Here is a 20559-nt window from a genome sequence, read left to right as displayed (position 1 = left end):
ACAAGCTACTTCAAGTTCATTGGGCTGCTTTCACCTTTTCATGAAAAACCAGCTAGATTGAACTATTTCAGATTTATCTTGTGGAGGTAAAAGGGGCTAAACCTGATTAGCTCAGGGAGAGGCCTGCAAGCAGGCCTTACAAAGTGGAGTTCTAAAATAAATAAGTCCTAAAATAGGATGGTCTGAGATGAAAACTTTTCTAGCTGAAGGTAATTACTCACGGCAGGTAGTCCTGTCCTGAGAAGGTATGTTTTTTGACAAAGGTCAATCTTTACCTTTACTGAACCAGTCTTAATGCCTTTTTGCATCTACCTTTGGGGTGTCAGGGTAATTTCCTTTTTCCAGACCCTGCAGGGCACAAGCTCCCACTGGATCAGGAGACTACAGAACCCTCTTTGTTACAGTTAATTAACTGTTAGCTCTTCTATATCCATCTACATAAAAGACGTATTCTTTTGTGTTAGGAAAACTCTGACTCCAAAAAACCTCCGCTGCCTTGCGGCATACCTCTTCAGGGGAAAGGCTAAGGGAGTAAACCCCGACAGAAAATCCGGAGCCGGAGTCCCTAAGGCGGTTTGACGTTGCAGTCAACACCGGCAACTCCTGCGGCGCACCTGAAGCCAAGCTGTATTGACTCCGTCTTTCCCTTGGACCCTTCAGCTGCGAAGAGAGGGGGGGTCTGCTGCATGGGCAACAGCAGACCCTCCATATCACCCTGCCCAGGCTCTGTAGCTTCAGCTTCACTGGAGAGGACACTCCAGCGTCATCGCAAGATGTCGATCCAACACGGGAGGAGACAGATACCGTGTCACTCCCGAGTCGGACTGCACAGCCATTCTCGGCGGTGCAGATAGACTCTTAAGAAGCTACACCATCGTCTCTCGAGACTGACGGCTGCCGATACGATACTTTTGTGTTACCTTTATCCAACCCCAGAGATCTCCCTACTGTGCTTTCCCTCACCTCCCTCCCGCTTCATTGTAATATATAAAGGAAAGGGCAAACCCGCCGTCCACTGGCGCATTTTCTCAATTCGATGAGATATTACTTCCCAGCAATTGTCGTCCGTTTGGCTCAAATTCGTGAGCCATCCTTGCAGGTTCATACCTCTCTCTCCCATGCTTCTTATCTTGGCAGTCTGCTGCCGCTCTGGGTGGTTTCTCTCTCCTACCATCATTCATTCAGTAATGTTCACTCACCGCCTTTGAAGAGCCAGTCCCTGTTCCTAAGACCCTAGGGTGCACAAGTGAGCAAAACTGGGAAGTCCCTGCTCTCACTGGAGCCTAGTCTAGCAAAAGAAATTTTAAAAAACCATAAATACTCCCACTCTTTCGTCGAAATGGATAATGGTCATCGAATTACGAAACGTGAAAAGGCCGGACCAGGGTGGCTCCCTTGGTTGGCCATCATCCGCAAAGCACTGTTGCTGGTTCAATTCTGGATCAGGGAACATGCCTGGTTGCAGGTTTGGTACAGTCAGCAGATGCACGAGACGCAACCAATCAGTTTCTCTCTCACATTGATTCATGGCCAGAGTGGGAGAATCTGAAGTAGGTCCCATAGAAACCATGTTTAAAATATAATTAAATCCGCCCTGACTGGTGTGGCTCAGTGGGTTGGGCATCATCTGCAAACCAGAAAGTCATCAGATTCCCAGTCAGGGCACACACCTGGGTTGCAGGCCAGGTTCCCAAATGTGGGCATGCAAAAGGCAACCCACCAATAATCCTCTCAAGCATTGCTGCTTCTTTCCCTTTCTCCCTTCCTTCCCCTCTCTCTAAAAATAAATATTTTTAAAAATATACTTTTAAGATTTTATTCAGAGGGCAAAGGAAGGCAGAAAGGAAGAGAAACAGTCAAGTGTGGGAGAAAACACTGATCAATTGCCTCTCCCATCACCCAACCGGGGAACGGCTTACAACCCAGGCCTGTGCCCTGACCAAGAATCGAATTCGTGACCCTTCAGTTCACAGGCCGGCGCTCAATCCACTGAGCCACACCAGTCAGGGCAATAAAATATTTAAAATATGTGTATACACATATAAAATATATACAGACAAAACTGAAAAACGTGGATTTGTGAGGCCAAGTCATTTCCCCATAAACTTGATTTTGTCACACAATCATGACATTTCTTCAGAATTATTGTACTCAGGAAAAAATAAACATTTACCAAAATACATTAAAAATTTTGTTATATGTTGTAACACACCCTGGCCAGGTAGCTCCGTTGGTTATAGAGCATTGTCCCCACACCCGGATGTCGTGCGTCTGATCCCAGGTCAGGGCACAGGCAGCAACCAGTGACGCATCAGGAAGTGGGACAACAAACCCATGTCTCTCCCTCCCTCTGAAAGTGCGGCCACTTGATATTCTTGTACCGCAGAAACCTGCCAAGCAAGCACGCCGACCAGACTTGGTAACCAGTTTTTAAAGTAAAGGTTGAAGTTTCACCACCCCCCACGGTACGTCGTGGCGGCCTTCTCCAAGGGCTTTTCCAGGGAAAGCTGACAAATGACAAGTTCTGTAGTCCCCGCCCTAAACCAAACCTGTGCTCTAGTCAGTTCAGGGACAAAGTGGCTTTCTAATGTTTTAGTGCTTCAGTTTACGCTGAAGAGACTTCAAAGGGACAATGAGCAAAGGGCATACGAAGAACTTGTTATAAGGCACTTTATTAAAATAAAAGTGCTTACATCCCTTTAATGTATTAATCTATTTCCTGAATAACATATGGAATAGTTAACAAATACTGTACACCAATTATGTCCCTTATAATAGTAGGAAAACAGTTTTTTAAGTTTGTTTACTCCTCCCAACTTCCTTTTACATTTTTGTTCACTACAGAATTGCCAATAGCAGATTTTTATTAAAAGAAAAGAAAAAAGAAAAGGAGTTTTTAGCCAGTGTTTCCCTTAACAGCAACTGCAAAATGCTACAGAAAACGTCGGAGAAATTCAAGTAAGAATTCCAGGTAACTTAAATTAACACCAGTTTTGAGAAAAACATTTTTATTATCGTCACTACCCAGCTTATTTGCGCTGGTATGTACCAAATGGCCAGATCTTCTAAAGAACATCTACATAACATTTCTTTCATGTTTCAAGAGATGAAAATAACTGTACAAGGTTAAGTACAAAAGTACACAAGACAGCGGACACGAAAAAACCCACGTATGAGATTTTATCCCGTCTGCAGCTTTTACGTATTTTGAAAGTAGAATTCATGAACTAAAAAATATTGTCCTTCTAGAGTCCTGTCAAGTTTAATGGAAGTGGGTTTAACCTAATTACAACACTAACACCAGTATCACTGATCTGATATTTACAAAAAATCGTTATTTTTCAATAAATTAAAGTCAATGCAACACCCATGCAAGCTAGAATGCTAGCTGTTTGGTGAACAAGGGCCTGACATCAGAACCAGAAGTCTAGGAAGTCCCAAACATTAAGTGTGATCTTTTTCAAACTGCGTCCATTCCTCGCATCGATGACGTGAAACCCAACCCCATTCCTCTCTGCGTGTGTGTCTGTGACCTTGCCATTTCATACTGGGCATCCAAATTTCTAAATACTTCTTCCTGTTGCTTCAAAGTCTTGTAACTTTCTTCATCAACGGAGCTACATCCGGCTTCATCTTCACTCTAAGCATCAGGCAGAAAACATATTAAAATAAATTCGGACTGGAATAAAGTGCCGCTCTCACTTCCCAGCACTGGTGAGTCACATGTGTAGTAAACATACTGGGCTTCAATCCTCAGCTCCATTCCCTCACTCAGCACCTATGGTCTTTCTAGGTCCTGGGACACAATGGAGAAGATCAACTTCGTTTTCGTGGGCAGGACCAAGACCAGGAAGCACACGCCAGCCAGTGAGTAAACAGCCAGCTTAGTTTAACCCAAATATCCCGTCAAAGAAAAGCCAGTGCCCTCCGTAGTGACCAATGTCTGAACACGCGTGCACCGTCCCCGCTGTGCAACATCTAATACTGTTCCTGCCTGCCTTTTACTCAGGAGCAACTCAATTAATTGTCTTCATTTTACCAAAAGCTTCCTAGAAACTTACAGAAGCTTATGACCTCAAACAATGCTTACCTAAGTATAAATACGCAATCATAATCAACAAAGCTGTTAATTTATATCAAATAATTTGTGTTGTCAACTAGTGATATTATTTTAATTTTGTGCAACTACTCAGAACATAAACAAAACAAAAAGCGCCCAGCTAAGCATCAGTGTTACACTGAAAATTAAGTATGAATTTTAATAGAAAGTGTAAATACTCACCTTAATACCCATTAATTTCCTAAATTTGACGTTTTGGTCCTTGTTTCCAAAATTCAATTTTTCCCATATTTCAGCAGACTGGGATTTGTCCTATTAAGAAACACTGAACTTTTAGAATATGTACAACTTAAATATCTTTTACTAGGATATTAAAGCTTTCCATTATCTAGTAGAAAGTAAAAGAAAACAGCATTTATAACTATCAAAGAAGTTTATAAAGATTTATATTATAGAATAATGAAGCAAAGAAATATAAGTACATCATAATGTATCTTATGAAAAAAGCTAAGAAGAGCCTCTTTTTCCTTAATATACAGTGTTGTTTGCTTTGAAAGCCTGATTTTTTTTTTCAGTAATAAATAACTGTGGCAAATTAAACTACTCCAAATAGGTTCTCAGAAGAAAAACCCAAACTAATTTCTTGCCAATTCAAATTTGTTTTTTCAAGCAATTGCTACGTAGGAATCAGTGCCAAAACGGGGGAACAGAAGAACTCACCCCTTCTTTCTTGCCTTGCCAAAGCATTTTCCTTTTCTTCTCTTGTTCTGCAAACTTCATGGGATTCACAGCTGCTGGGTTATAGTAACTGGGCACAGCGATGCCGGTCTCTGCCAACGCTTTAGCCTGCAGGGCTGCCATCTGAGCTGCCATGGCTATCTGAGGGGTCACTTGCGTTCCTGACGCCAACAGGGCAGCCACATTGAGAACGGAACCTCCGGTAGCTGCAGCCGCTGAAAGAGGCACGGATGAACTTTAATACTAACGAAGTAAGACTTCCTAATTTACAGCACTACATTATTTATAGAGAAAGTCACTAAATCACCAAATTTAAGGAAATGATATTTACCAACATTTATTGAATGTATTCACTGATACATACTTCTCTATATGGCCACTTATAAATACTAACAGTTTACTTTTTAAAAATGAAGAGAATTCTGCAAATAGTAAAAAGGTGTATTATTTCAATGAAAATGAACTTTGTAGCTTACAGCTAAACTTATAAACAAAATCAAAACATATTTGTGTGGTTCTTTAGTTTATGAAAATCGAAACTTGTATTTGTGTGGTTCTTTAGTTTAAGAAATGGTTTCACACATTCCATTTGGAAGTCCAAGCAAACATTAAAAAATATTAAAACAGGTACCATGCACATTTAAGATACTAAACAGAAAAGACTTCAAATTACATATTTTTCTGTCAGTCCAGATTACTATAAGCTTTTGAAATTTCTTAAAATTACTCCCATAAATGGCAGTTTGTAAAATTCTCGGTTTTTAAAGTGCCACTATTAATGAATGTCAAAAACACCAAAATGACCCCCCGGACAAAAACCAGCCAGCCAGCCCTCCAAGCCACCGTTCAGCTCACATTCCTACAACTCAGCAGTGAGCTCTCTGACTGTCTGCAGCCACTGCAGGCCGTGTTCATGCCTACAAACTTGACTTCTCAACCAGCAAGGCATGATACATGCCTCCAATCCAGGCCCTCGTCCTTAACAACACGCAGTTCCAAAACCCTAACGAGAAGACCCGTGCTCTGATGGGTAGCAGGGATCAAAGGCGGTTTTTTCTTATTGCTTCTCTGAACCTGAAATGCCATATGTCCATGATACAGAAAAAAATTACCTGCAGCTATTTCTTGTTGTTTCTGTTTTTCAACCATTTCTTTTTCTCGCTGTTCTTGTAACTTCTTTGCCCTTTCCAACCTGTCAAAGACCATTTAAATAAAGTTAAAGTAACAATATAAAACCAGTATTTATCTTCACTAAACAGCCGAAAACTGGAATAGTTTTTATAGTTTCCAGAAATGGTTAAAAAATAAATATTATGCAATATCCATCAGTGTCGGTTACAGAAATAAGGATAAAATAAAATACTGCAAATAAGTCAGAGTACATTAAGTGGTAAACATTTAGAGTTACCAAATACTTCTCGGGGGAGGTTGCATAGAATAAGGCCAATCAACATGCAAATAATTTTTTGTATTAAATATGCTTTACTGTATAGCCTTCAAATTAATTAAAAACAAATTTAAAAACCAACCCCTTCCTGAATGAGTATACGAGTTCAAAGTGCCATCCTCTGTAATCTAATAAAAGGGTGGGTAGGAAATTACTTTTAGCAGCTGAAAAAGTTTATCATTTGTAAAATCACTGGAAACATGAAACACACATCCCTCCCAAAACAAAATAAAAACATATTCTAGTTCACATTAAATTCGCCAATGAACACACACGCTATATGTGCTGCCCGGTCAGCACCCCCTTCCTATGCGGCGAGCCCTAAGTAATATTACCGTCATGATGATTCCTGAAAGAGAACCCCCTGTCTTTGGAGAATTCCCTGACCTACCCATTATAAATTAACCGCCACTCCTTTGTGTTTTCAATGTGGTATAAAGGGGCAAGGACTGGGGGAAGGTTTGTTTGGAAAGCTATGGGTAGTAAAACACAGTGGTATAGGTTATAGATTATTTTTTTAAGTTTTAAAAAAAAGTTTTAAGACTCCAGTAACAGTTTCGACTTTAATAAAATCCAAAATTAAAACCCAGTAAGCTTGTAGTAAATAAGAATAAACTGTACGGCTTAAAAAAATACCGGTCAGAGTTAATGGACCATTCTTTATAAATCAGATCAAATATTGTGGTAAATCACTTCCTAATTCTGTTATCTGTTTCGGAACGAAAACACGCTCGACTACTATTGGTCGCACTTCTAAAATGGCCATTGCAGGTCGGAATTAACGCCATTCACTCGGGTGAATGGGATGAAGAAGGGGCGGCTCACACCTTTGCTGCTGCTGCTGTTCAGCTGGAGTTTCTGCCAGGCTGGGGTCACAGGGCAGCAGCCCATCAGGTTACATTGTGATAACTGTATTTTTGTAATGGAAAAAAAAAAAAAAATACAAACTCAATTTCATAAAGAAAAAAAAAGTCAAAATCAGAAGACTATAGCTCTGAGCACGGGAAAACCTGCAGACAAGGACTTGGATTTTCCGTCCTCCGGGCCTTGCTAGACAAGACAGTTCTTTAAAGGTTTTGCAGAGTTCACACAGTCCTCCACCTTTGAAACATGAGAATATTTAAAAATATCGTAGTCTCCCTATGCTCCTCTCTCAGCAGCAAAATTTACAAGGATCAAGTAAATTGGCTTATGATAAGAAAACCACTGACAGAATTCTACTTATTGTTTCAGAGATTCTTTTCTTGAGAAGAAAAACAAAAAGAGAAAGCAATATTAGAGGCAAAAACAAAAAAGTTCTTAAACCAGATAAAAGATTTTTTAGTGTCAGTTCCACACTACAGATGCCTCGGAGCCTACAGTGGAGAAAAAGGAAGCTGATCACGAAGGGGAGAGGGGGCCTGCTGCAGACAGGCGACCTTCCCAGGCTGTGCAGAGGTGCAGAATTAAACTGCTCCCTTAGCTCTAGATCACAAAGGAGCGACAGCATTCATGGCTGGATCTGGCTATTTCAGTTATCCTGACTGAAAGCATTCATTCTGCCCACACAATTGAGACTCTACTTCAAGCTGAAAAAAGGATGTGTGCGTGTGTGCATGTGTGCAGTGCGTAAAACAAAGCCACCAGATAAAAAGGACACACCTCCTGGCTAAGGCTTCCTGTGCGTCCATTGCTGTGTTTCTGCCCCTGAAGGGAGGTGGACTAGGAGTTCCGCTTAAGCTTCTGCTAAATCTTCTTGGTTTTTCAATTCTCTTCTTTCTGTCTCTGTAAGAAATCGTATTTTACATGTCTCAGTATGGCCAAGTAATAACAACTTTGTTTAACCAAAATCAATGATATCTACATGGTTTAACCAAAATCAAACTGCACAGGCAACATTCTGAACACTTCCCTGCCTGCCTCTGTCCCAACCTCTCACGGACGCCCTCCGTCCCTGTGTACACGGCTAGTTTTCTGTGAGCTCACTGACCGCCCCTGCTGCACGTGGGCTTTCAGGTTAATTTCAGCCTTGCCCTTTCACCCGCTGCTGCAGAGACCAGTGTGCGCATCTCTCACTCCATACGTGTGCAGGTCACCACGTACAATGCCTGCCTGGTAGTGAGATGGTTAAGTTAAATGTTTCTAGTATTTTAATCTACAATGAGTAAATGAGTTTGTAATGTTTCAAAAAATACAAAGTATGAATTACTAAAACAAGAGAATTAGAAAAATAAAAGACAAAAAGCAGGTATTGGTCAGAATAAAAAGTACCAATAGTCAAAACTAGAAATGCCATAAATAATGACCTGTGAGTTGCCCAATGGCAACTGGAAGATTAAACATCAAACTACCATGCACCTTAGGTTCACTAAATCTAATAATTGGTGTAAAATTGGTAAACACAAACTAAAACCACTGATTAAAAACTGATAAACTGATCAAACAAGTAATGAACCCAGTCACTGCAGTCAGCTGAAGGCCATTTCTGTTTATTCCATCTACCACAGGCTGACCTAAGCAATAGAAGTGACAGAGAACTTTTCCATTATTTTAATCATTATCTACAACTACAGATATAATACAATATAAAAATCGTCTTAAGTAGAGAACATACTCTCTATTAAAAATTTAACTCCCCCCTCCCCCCCACGCTCATTCATTGTCATGACTCAACACATTAGAGCCTCCTCTCAATCAGGCCGTCTTTTTAAGAACTAGCAGCAGTGGGGTTACACTGGTAACCGCATCATGTACGTTTCAGGTGCCCAATTCTATAATGCACACCCTCAGCTCACTTTCTGGGTGTTCTAGACGGGACACACAGCATGGAGGGTCAGGCACACCTACGGCCTTTGCCCTCAGGCACATCAGGGACCTGATCCGGGCTTTCCATTTAGCAACTATGACTTTGGGCTTCCGGGCAAGTCACTCAACTTCCTGAAGTACAGCGGGTCCAGCTCCCGAAACAGGTGTTTCGAGAACCAGATGAACTAACACACAGGACACGATGACATAACATACAGTCCGTGGTGAGGATGCAATAAATGAAAGCGGCTGTTAATAAACAATGAATTCAGTGTACAAAACCACAGAAGTAACTTTAAATGAGACTATTCACGCCTGCACTTCACAAGCATCTGATCAACTCAGGCCAAGTAAGAACGCCATGCAAGAATTCAGGTTTGTTCTTTCTCGGTCAGGACGTAATTATTCTGTCAATAAATTCTGGCCCCCAATTTCAATATTCTCAGATTGCACGAGACAAACAGAGCCTGTGAGGAGCCCACCCGATTGAGCCTGGATGGTGCCCACCCACCGGCTCCTACTCCTTGTCCTGCTCCTGCTCCGGCTCCTGTGCCTGTGTCTTGACCTGGAGCGGGAACGGGATCGGACGCGACGTTTTCTTTCCCTGCTTCTGGATCGCGACTTCTTCCTCTCCCTGCTTCTAGATCTTGACTTCTTCCGCTCTCTACTCCGGGACCTTGACTTCTTTCGCTCCCTGCTTCTACTACGGTGACGCCTGAAATAAAAGCGCACAAACTTGTAGTGAGAGGTGTATCTTTCCCGTTACAGACGTCATGAATTAGTTATCTGTAGTCTATGTAGTCAAGACAGGCAAGAGACTACAATGGACTGAGTACAGAAAAGACAGTTTAAGGTTTTAAATGGAAGGGGTTGTAACAAAAGGCTGACTTTCTTTCTTGATGATGTCTCTGAGCAAATACAGTAAAATGATGTCAAAAATGCAATGCATCCTGCCCCCATTTAATAGTTTGAAATCTACTGCCTTACTAAAATATTTATAAAGTTTAAGAATATAATTGTGTTAACCTACTACTGAAAATTTTAACCACATATTCCCCACAGAAATCTCCGCACACACATTAAATACTGGCTTCTTAAAACAAAAATTCCACAAATTTGAGCCATGAACCCGTATCTCAAAAATCTTTGCCTCTACACAAGATAAAACTGAGATTAGAATTTTGCAACAAGTAAATCCTTATCAGCAATGTAAAAGGACAGCTATATTGGCTTAAATCATATAAACACCATTCAACAATACAATTTTGTCATTGCAAAAGAGAATCCAGAAGTTAAAAGAAACAGCTGCTAATTGAATATATTAAGCACTGTCAACCCTATCCCCCAGCTTTCGCCATCAGTGAGCAAAGAAATAGGTCAAGTTAAAAAAAAAAGAATCTACGTTCTAATTAAGATTCTTGGGGCTAGTGCTGGCTAATGAGAAGCCTGATGCAATTTAGGAGCTCTTTAAAAGGCACCAACTTATAAACCCCCACACCAGTTACCTTTCGCGAGACCTAGATCTGGAGTGACTTCTGCCTCTCGATGCCCTTCTCTCTTTGCGCTTGTGTCTGTCCTCCCCGTTTTCAGACGAATTCAGGCGCTCTCTTCCTTTATCAGAAGCATGTTCTTTGTCATTATGTTCCTCAGACTTGTGTTTCTTAGCAGACTTATCTTTGGCCTCGTGTCTTCTTGCCTGTTTTAAGAAGAAGTTGGTTCTTTCAGGAAAATAGTGCAACAAAGAGTGTTAGTATGGGCATCAGTAGACAAAACTGCTGAGATGCAACAATAGTGACCTTAGGGGCGTGGCAAACTCTAAAACGGCCTAGAGTCACACGGGCACATGTTGCAGATATACGTGACTAACTACTTTGTCTTTCGAAACCCCTCCAATGCGGTTTCCTCCCCCAAATATTTTCAATACAATTAAAACAATTTTCAACATTACATTTAGGAACTCTTAATATATATATATATATGTTTTTTTTTATCTAAAATAAGTACACATGTACCAAAAAATTTTTCAACTTTCCAACAAACCTTTTAGGTGAATAGACCAAGTATATACATCAACTTCTAAATCCAGAGCACATAATATTATTTGAAGTTTAAATAGCTAACAATAACGAAGATAATAAGGACACAAAGAAATGCACTAGAAAATGCATTTCAAATTGAGTACCTAAGTAAAATTAATTTTACTAACTATTCATATTTTCTGCAATTGCAAATGACTTTACACAGAGCTGCAGTGTCCTTTTAGAGCTATATTGCCACCTCCTCACTAAAAGACGTCTCTCGACTTTTCTCCCAATGCCTACACTGTGAGGCAATCACTTTTCATCTTGCAATATCCCAACAGGCTTCAAGTTCTATTATATTTCATGTACCTAGGATAGAAAATGGCAACCGTATCTGTTTTGATTTTTATGCGATCAAAATAGGTATAACATAATTAACCCCTATTAACATTGCACAATACATACTTCTCCCATACTCTGATTTATGAAAAAAGGCTTTTGTTTTCACAACATGCATTCAGAGACTGATCTAAAATTGTACGATCAAGTCTCCACCCTACCCTCACATCCTTAATCATCAGCGCAAAACGTTAAGACTTCCCCACATTAATCTTTGTAAAATCCACCTTGTCGCTAAAGCTTAAAATCCTGGCCATCTCAGAATCACAAATTTAAAGCTGGACGGAAACTCAGACCCTCTAATTCCTCTTACTTTATGTTTAACTGAACTAAGACCTAGTCACAAAGCTACACAGCAGCGGGGCTGAACCCGGGCCCCACGGTCTTGAGGCTCACGCCACTGCTTCTCGAAAGGACACTGATTTCGGGTTTCCCAAAACAGGCCATAATCTATTTCTTTACACTCGACACTCTCTTAAAAACAAAAAACTGAGCCAAACGTTTTAGAACATGCATGACGATTTATCTGAAAACGATTATAATATGTACTTTGTTATTGTGCAGAAAAATAAGACCAGGAGACACAGCTAAATTCTAGTTTCATTGCCAGTTCTCTACAACACGAGCTTATGAAAAAAAAGTATGTCCTTGATTTTGCCGTAGAGCAGCAAACTGGGAAGGTTTTAAGTGGTTAAACTTCCGAAGGTTTTAGAGATTATTTCAAACCAGTTTTTCAAACTAACATTACGATTAATTTTTAAAAAACCATTAAAACCCTTAACTGATTTAAGATATACTTAAGGGAAATAGGAGTTTGAATGACTAATAGTTACCTTATCATGAAGTAGGCTTATTATTTTGCTATCTGAGTCTGCAGCGTCTTCAGTTCAGTCTCTTCGCGCATTAGCACGCTGAGTATGATTTATTATAGAAATGTTATCATGTGAGCTACACAAAATAGTCATTTTCACAAAAACTCTCCTAAATTAAAAATGTAACAGAGCTTCCATTAGGGGAAGAGGTGAAGTCCTGCCCACGCTAGTTTCAGGACCCTTGCCCGGCCCCCCGGACTCCCCCTCTGGCTGCCGCGATTGCTCTGCCTGCTGGCTTAGGCCTCCCAGGGGGCGAGTCTGGGCGAGGGGACCCCTCTGCAGCACCGCTGCCGCCTGTCCCTTCCTCTGGCGGTGCGGCCACTGCCACCTCTCCAGCTACCCCTGGCTGGCGCTTGTACGTCAGAACTCACACCACTGTCAGAGGGACACAGCTCGTCTGCTACGAGAAGAGGCCGCCTGCCACCTCCCAGGAGGCAGCAGCCCACGGTGTCTAGGGCTTTGCTATGTAACACCCTGAGCGGTCACCAGGCATAAGGAGACTCGGGACCTCGGGTTAATGGAAGCTCTGTGTGACAGACCTAAAAAAAGCCAATTATATTCTCCATAAGAAACTTCTATTGTGAGTATTTTCACAACATAATAAAATTAATAGTTTTTGAATGAACTTTTCATATAAACAACTATCTTCTTGAAAAAAAAAACAACAGTTGAATCCAAATCATGCTTATTTTATAACCCAATTAACCTTTTAAATTTCAAGTCTTGGTACTTACCTGGACAATATCACATATTCACACACAAACATTTCTAGCAGATACGTTACAAATACTTTAAACTGCCGAGTCACTACAAAGTGTTAATTACCTCTTTGCTTCTACTCCGGCTCCTGTGCTTTCTGCCTTCGTTATCTGTGAGGGCACACAAAAACGCACCGTAAACAGAGGTAAACACCTTAAAACAAACTCCAATACTTAGAACAGGCTGAATTATACTTGGTGGAAGTAGTCAAAAGGATGTTATAGCACAGGAAAAGTCTCCTTTCAAAATCACTTAATGATAATACTGTAGTTTCAAACACACAGAAAGGCTACATCCGAACCGTCCTGCAGATGATTATCTGCGACACAAAGAATAAAGAACAGAGCTCAAGCTTTGAAACTCTGACCTCGTTACTACTCTACTCTCACTTAACATCTTCATTAAACAGCAATACATTTTTAAAAAATAGCAAAACATCATGCTGTCTATACACCAGTCTAACTTTTTAAAATGCCAAACCTCTTGCCTCAGAAACATTCTAACGTTAGGTTAAAAAGCAAGGGTAAAATACATGTTCCTATGACTTACAAGGGCGTCAAGTTCAGAGTAACACACTACTGCCAAGACCGCGGGACGGGGAAGAGCGGGGCCCGGCTGATCGCACGGAAGCGTGTGACACAGGAACAGACGACGAGAATCCCCGTCTCCCGCGCACAGCCGCAGACCCACTCCTGCCCGCCCCGCACGCCTTTCCACACGTTCCTCTGAAGGAACGGCACGGAGACATCTCACCCCCCGTGGAGGTAACAAACGGCTACCACAACACAAGGTTAAACGTGCATTGTTGCCTCTGAACAAGCACTTTCCACACCAGAACATCTGTACTTCTTCCCACTAAAATCTTCTCCGGAAAACCGCCAGCGGACTTCCACTGCCCGTCCCTAAGCTGGGAGAGCACACCTCCGTTACACCAGCAGACAGCCCGTCTGTACACGTGTGCACACACGCTAACGAGTGCCAGCAGTGTTCGCGGCACCGTTCCCGACGAGTCATACCTGACTTCCGTTTTCTTTCTCGGGACCTCGACCGTGATCTTGAGTAATGGTGTTTTGAGGCTCTGGGAGAAACAGACACATCTGACTGCTCTTTTTTCTTATCTGTGTCTGGGGACGTCTTTTCTGGGGCTAGTCCATCTCGTTCCGTATCACTAGCCTAAAGGTTTCAAGAAAAATGATTGTAAGTTAATTACATTTAAAATATTACCAATTTGTTAAGCGAGGGTGGGGAGTGACAAAAGATAGTCACCCTTGTACTTTTAAAAATAATCAATAAACCAGAATGGCTGATTTCTAAATATGCTTTGTTCCTAATAGGCCTGAATAAATCCAAATAACTCACCCGATACTGAAGACATATGGAGTTAAGACTAGTGTATCTTTCTTTCTAAAAACATCATTATTTTTATAACTTTCAAAGCGAGGGGGGAAAGAGGGGAATAAGGGCCCAGGTACTTCCAATGAACACTTCAAACCGAGACAAAGAGCCCCTTTTAAATGTGTGAAGTCCGCGAGCCCACTTCACCAGTACTCTAAAACCGAGCCACTGAGGGTTAGAGCCCCGGCCCTGGGCGGGCGGCTCATCGGGTCGCAGCCTGGCGAGGGCGACCGCAGAGAAGGGGAGCACCACCCCCACGTCTGCCTCCGCTCTCTCCCTCAAAACCAACTTGAGAGAGAGAGAGAGAAGCGTGGCTGTAAGATCTTCAAACAGCTTCTGAAGAAAGGAACGGAGTTAACGCGCTGACCTGAGGCCCCCACGGCCGCGCACCCCGCACCCCGCACCCCGTCCTGAGGCCGCCCTGCCCCGCTCGCAGGCGCTCCGGCTGCGGAGACGCGGGGTCGGTTCTGCTCGGAAGCGGTTCCTAGGTCATCACAACACAGACTTCAACAGATGGAACAGCAGCCAAACTACGCGTACACCTCTTCCCCGGAGGCCCCCGCACCCCGACAGCACGGCTGTGCCCCACGCTAGACCCCAGAAAGAAAACGGGGCGCTGAAAGGGAAGGGTGCAGGCTGGCCGGGACTGGAGACGCACGCTCCGTGCAACAACCTGACCAGGGAAGGGGCAGAGGCAGCAACGCCCACGGGCGGCTCCGAGCGCGCGGGCGTCCCCAGTTCTCCGTGCGAGGGTTTTCCGGAATCGCACGTGTTTTGTGCGGAACAGCTTTCGCCCCTTAGAGTCGAGCTCGATTTCCCGTCGCACGGACGAGCCCCGGCCACCTCAGCTGCCCCGCCGAAGGCGCGCTCCTCGCTGTCCCCCATTAACCAGCGCTGGCGCACAGCCAACCAGCCGAGGGTGGCTCTGCCGCCGCCGCCCGGGGGCCCCCTCGTTCTCCGCGGGGACCAGGGCGGCGGCGCCGGCTGCACTCCCGTCGGACCGGAGCCCCGCTCGCTTCCAGAGGTCACGGCTGCTACGGAAACCAGCTTCCCACGGAGCAGAGGCCGGCACTGTTTCCAGCCCGCGGTTTATTCCGCCGGCACCAGGGCGGTCAGATACACGCCCGCGGCGCCGGGGACCCCCAGCCGCTGCCGGCGGGAAAACGCGCCCCCGGACGCAGGCCCACGCCATCGCTGAACACGCAGGAGTGGGAGGCAGCCCCGCAGCTCGCGCAGAGCTTTCACTCCCACGAAGACATTTCATTCTAGCGCAAGAAGCGTGTCCCCCCAAGCCACCGAGTATCAGAGGTCTCAGCGCTCCTCTGATTTACACAGGGGAGGGGTCTCTAGACACCTGCTCCGCAGAAAGGCCGCCGCTGCTCCTTCCACCGCCCATCAGGTCTGAAACCCCAGTAACGCCGGGGCACCGGGCTGCGTACGCCCCCGCCCGGGGCGGAGGAGGGGCCGGACTCAGCACCAGGCCACGCCTCCTGGGGATCGCGTCTTCCTATTGGAGGAGCTGCAGCAACAAATGCCTCAGTTGTCCTTTAAACAAATCTGAGACCAAATGAAGTATATATTTTTTACTTTTAAACTATATTAAGAGGCCCAAACACTATTTTCAACGAAAACATTAAGCCGATCAGCTGCATAAATACCAAATGGTGTGCCAACTGTTTGAAACCTCATCCTGAACAGAAAAAAAAAAAAGGAGACCCTAAATGCAATCAATTGGGGGGTGCGGGGGGAACGACAGCATTTCCAATTCCAGATGCCCCCCCCCCACGCTGGAAACAATAAACGAGCTATTTCCCACTTTGCTTAACAGTCCTATTTCTCTTCGAAAAGCTTGGCTAGCGGGAAGACAGAAGGCCTGCAGTTCTCGGAGTTAAGATCCGGCCATCCCGCACCACGACGCGGTCCGTCGGGCCCGGGCGCCTGGTGCCCGGAGCAGGCTTGTTGCTCAGATTGTTTAAAAGCCGCAGCTTTCATTTCGGGCTCCAAGGGCCCCCAAAAGATTCCTGCGTTCCCGGAACGACGCCTACGACGGAGCGGGGTGACCGAGCTTCCGCCGGCCTCCAGGGCGGGCCGCCCCCAGCGTCCGAACGAAGCCGGGTTCTGCCTCCTCCCACCGAGGCCGAAGCCCACCGGCGTCTTCGCAGACGAAAGGCTCATCGAAACGACGCCACGAGGCCCATCTCACTCCACGTCGGCCAAAAGGAAAAACAAAATCGCTACAAGACTGCTCTTTCCACATTTGGTTCCTCGGAGGCCCTTTCGGGACCCGACACTTTTCAGACGGTCCGGCTCACTTTTCTCTCTTCCCCCCGCGAACACGGTCCCCCAACCTAATGGAACTCCACGCAAAGCACTAAGCAGAGGGGGTAACCTGAACTGAAGGCAGCTCTGCGGGCCGAAACGAACACAGAGCTGACAGAGGGACGAGGAAAGTTCTGGAAAGGAAAAAAAAAAAAAAGACACTCCTTGCGGCTCCCCGCCCCCACCCCCGCCGACACCGCCTCGGGCCCCCTCCCTACAGCAGGAAGCCATGATGGCGGGCGCGGAAGGCCGCGGCGCCATTTTGTCCACGCGCGCGCGCGGACAACAGCTCTGGGAGCCGTTCCCGCACTCTTGCCGAGCAGCAGAAAAATGCCCCTGGCCTCCAACTCAGATTCGGCACCTACCGCCATAGTCCAGAGTCCTGCCCGCGGGGGCGGCGCCTCTGCTTGCCGCTGTCTACAGCGCAGACCGCCCTGACGCTCCGCCACAGACTAAATGGCTCAGGCGAGGGACCCGGATGGCACAAAGGGGATGAGGCGGGGCACGTCGCACGGCTTGCTGGGAGGAAAGGGGGCGAGGAGAAGGCCTCCTGTAGCAACGCGGCCCGAGGCGGTGATTGGTTGTTCTTCAGAAGGGGGCGTGTAAAGCCAGGGGAAAGGGCGGATCCAAGAACACACCCTAGATTACGCAGCCCGGCGCCCGGAAAGGGCGGAATTTAGGGTGGAGCGACTTCCTGTTTCGAGTCTTCCTCGCTCTTGGCCTTCTCCGGCCGCCGTAGAAGGGGTTGGGCTTGGTCTTCTCCCGCCAATTTAAACACTTGGGCTAGAACCAGAAGAGATTAGGGGCGGTTGGGGGCTCGCCAAGAGGGGCGGTCAGCTTCGGTGTTCCGCTTAAATTTCTTCAACTGCAGGTGAGGAGGGGGACTGGCTGCTGTAGGGAGCTGGGGGTGAGTTCAGGTCGCAGGGGCAGGGCTTTCCCTTCAAGACAGCGGCGGGCGACGTTGGCGTGAGTTCTTGCTGGCCCCGGTGTGGCGTAACGGAGAGTTTCTTTCTCTTATTGATTTTGGGGGGACGGAAAAATGGATTTGTTGTCCCACTTACTGATGCGTTCATTGGTTAGTTCCTGGAGGTGCCCTGACCGGGGATCAAACCCGCCACCTTGGTGTCACGGGGGTGACGCTCTGCCCACCCGAGCTCCCTGACGCTGTGTCATGTCGCATAACTCGATCATCGTTGGCTGAGCGGTTGTCTAGCCAGCAGCCAGCGTGAGCGCAAGTTGTTAATCAGATCGTGTCGCACTCGTCCGCTTAGTGCCGTCCCCCCTGCGCCGTTCGGTCCTTGGCCCGGCAGCAGCCTCGCACTCGTTCCAGCCTCCGAGCCTCCGCTTCGCCGCTCCGCTGAGCCTCGCCTAGTGGGCTGCTTGCTCTGCGGGTCCCCGCTCAGACACTGTCTCCCCTTCCCACGCGAGTCCTCCAGCGACCCTCCCACAGCTTGTCGTTGTGCGTGTCCTCGTTACTGGGTGTCGGGAGGCCGTGTAGCCGGCGGTGGCCGGCGTGGGGGTGCGGGGTCTCGTCTGGCTACACCCCTGACCCGCTCGCGTTAGGGGACCTTGGCCGTTTGTTTGCCCTCAGCTGTAAAGCGGGCTGTTGAGTCAAGGAAAGAAGCGAAGCGCGCCCAGCTCTCCTGCATCCTCCTTCCATGGTAACCAGTCCGTGTCTGTCCCTCCTGCGAGAATATAAACTTCGTAACGACGAAGACCCGTCCTGCCTTCACCAGCTTACAGCTGCGGGGCGCGGGACCCCTGTAACTACTCAGCCTCGCAGCCCAGCGGCCGCCGTCTGTCCGGCCGTCCTCGGTCCCCGCACCCCGGCTTCAGCTCTCGGTGAGAACGCCTCTCCTCGCAGGCCCCGCCGTGCACCTGAAACTGATAGAACGTCGTATCTCGGCCGTAATTGAAGCCTAACACGTGCCTGCGGCCTTAAATCGCTGGCCCAAATGTTACCGCTTCCGCCCACGGCGATAATAAACTCGCCGGCCCTTAACACGGAGCGCTCGCCGTGAGCCCCGAAGGAGCGCGGACGTTTAAGACCCGAGGCCTTGCAGGGAGGCGCCGCTCTCTGCCTGCCCCGCAGGTCGGCTCAAGGACGGGCAGCTGGGAAGGGGCACCACGTCCGAGCTCGCGCCTTCCCTGTCTTGTGTCTTCCGCAGGTTTTACGGCCTGTTTTCATTCTTTTTATTGTTGTTCTTTTACCGTTGTCCCGTTTCCCCCCATTGCTCTCCCCGGCTCCACTCACCCCCCTTTCTCCCACAGCCAGTTCCTGTTGTCCACCCACGCCCGTGGGTCCTGTATACCAGCTCCCGGGCTGGACCCTCCCCCTCCCCTCTGGTCACTGTCAGTCTGCTCCTTGTTTCCACGCCTCTGGTTCTGTTTGGCTCGTTTGTTTGTTTTGAGCTCTATAGATTTTTAAAGCATATGGTGTTAGCACTTACCGAAGCAACGGTAATCAATTGGCTGTTGTTCCCCACCAGTCTTAAGGTTTTAGTCCAGGGGTTCTTCCTTTCTCACTTTAATATTCTACTCTCAGCCAGGCCACACAGAGAACGAGTCCTAAGTCTTTGTTGATGACTCTCTTCGGTCCAGTCAGAGACCTAATCCTGTGTATTCCTCCTCCCTTGACATTTTCATTTCTTGTGCAATACTGGAAACAGTAATGAACATGTTCGTAAGCTTCACCTGCGCCCTCACCGTCCTAAGACGTCCCAGACGTTCTGACTTCAGAGCTTTTGCTGTTTCTTGCTATGCTGATGGAAGATTTACTTCAAATGAAAACTTGTTATAATTTCGAGCCAGGCACACAAAATACTAGAAACTCTAGGATACATTGCTCAGATCATAATGGAACTATAGTTCCATTTATCTGATGGGTCCCAGGTATCCAGTCACTACCGAAGTAACAGGAAAATGGAGAAGTCTTTATTGACATATATTTTAGATAAAGCCTTTTCGTTTCCTAAGAAACTGGATCCTGTTTAACAGTATAAATTGGTCTCTAATTTTGCACGTTGTCCCAGGGAAGGCAGTGATCCCCGAACCAGGAAAACAACCCCAGGAACATGTGGAATGATATTGAGCTGCTAACAAGCGATGATACAGGCAGTGGGTACCTCAGTGTTGGATCAAGAAAAGAGCACGGAACTGCTTTATATCAAGTAGATTTGCTGGCAAAGATCTCCTCCGAAAAGGTAATGATTCTGAGGCTGTTTTTATTCCCAAAGTTTTTACTGTGCTTAGTAGGCTCAGTAACTATGTGGTTCAGACTCAAATTATTGGAAATTTCCATCTGAATTCCCCTTACATTATCTTAAGATCTGTATTTCCCAAACTAAGCTTTTTATAGATTGGGGAGGAAGAAGTAAAACTGTCTTTGGTCTCACATGACATGACTGCACATCAAAGACCTGAAAAAACGGACAAAGAAACGATTAGAATAATAAACGATTATAGCATGGTGGCAGGGTACGAGGCTAATATGCAGAAGGCAGCAGCTTTCCTGTGTATGAGCAAAGAACAAGGGAAATTTATTTTCAATCCTCCCCCGAGGACACTTTCATGGTTTTGAGAGAGAGAAAGATGGAAACATCGATGCGACAGAAGCACCGACTGGTTGCCTCTGGCACAGGCCCGGACCGGGAGTCCGACCCACAGCATAGGAATGTGCCCTGATCAGAATCGAACCTGCAACCTTTCGGCTACAGGGTGATGCTCCAACCTACTCAGCCACACCGGCCAGGGCGAACGAGGGGA

General features: G+C 46.0%; 2 protein-coding genes across 2 annotated transcripts in view; one reads left to right on the top strand and one right to left on the bottom strand.

Annotated features, from left to right (window-relative positions):
• Positions 1 to 2991: 2991 nt before the first annotated feature.
• Positions 2992 to 17292, bottom strand: RSRC2 (arginine and serine rich coiled-coil 2). Its single transcript, XM_090291190.1, is given in 11 exon segments — positions 2992 to 3640; positions 4283 to 4372; positions 4781 to 5013; positions 5911 to 5990; positions 7887 to 8009; positions 9541 to 9744; positions 10535 to 10734; positions 10736 to 10747; positions 13147 to 13190; positions 14097 to 14253; positions 17160 to 17292. Coding segments are annotated over 11 exon segments (1329 nt in total). The 5' UTR covers positions 17166 to 17292; the 3' UTR covers positions 2992 to 3460.
• A 262-nt stretch (positions 17293 to 17554) lies between these two features.
• Positions 17555 to 20559, top strand: part of KNTC1 (kinetochore associated 1) — a 51474-nt gene continuing 48469 nt past the window's right edge. The window contains exons 1-2 of the mRNA XM_090290782.1: positions 17555 to 17665; positions 19827 to 19997. Coding sequence (XP_090146908.1) covers positions 19869 to 19997 — 129 coding nt within the window. The 5' untranslated portion in view covers positions 17555 to 17665; positions 19827 to 19868. The remainder of the gene's footprint in view (positions 17666 to 19826; positions 19998 to 20559) is intronic.

The sequence above is a fragment of the Furipterus horrens genome, unplaced genomic scaffold, assembly GCF_987537825.1.
Source record: "Furipterus horrens unplaced genomic scaffold, mFurHor1.1.pri manual_scaffold_11, whole genome shotgun sequence".
NCBI classification, from domain to species: Eukaryota; Metazoa; Chordata; class Mammalia; order Chiroptera; family Furipteridae; genus Furipterus; species Furipterus horrens.
This window is presented reverse-complemented; position numbering and strand designations above follow the sequence as displayed.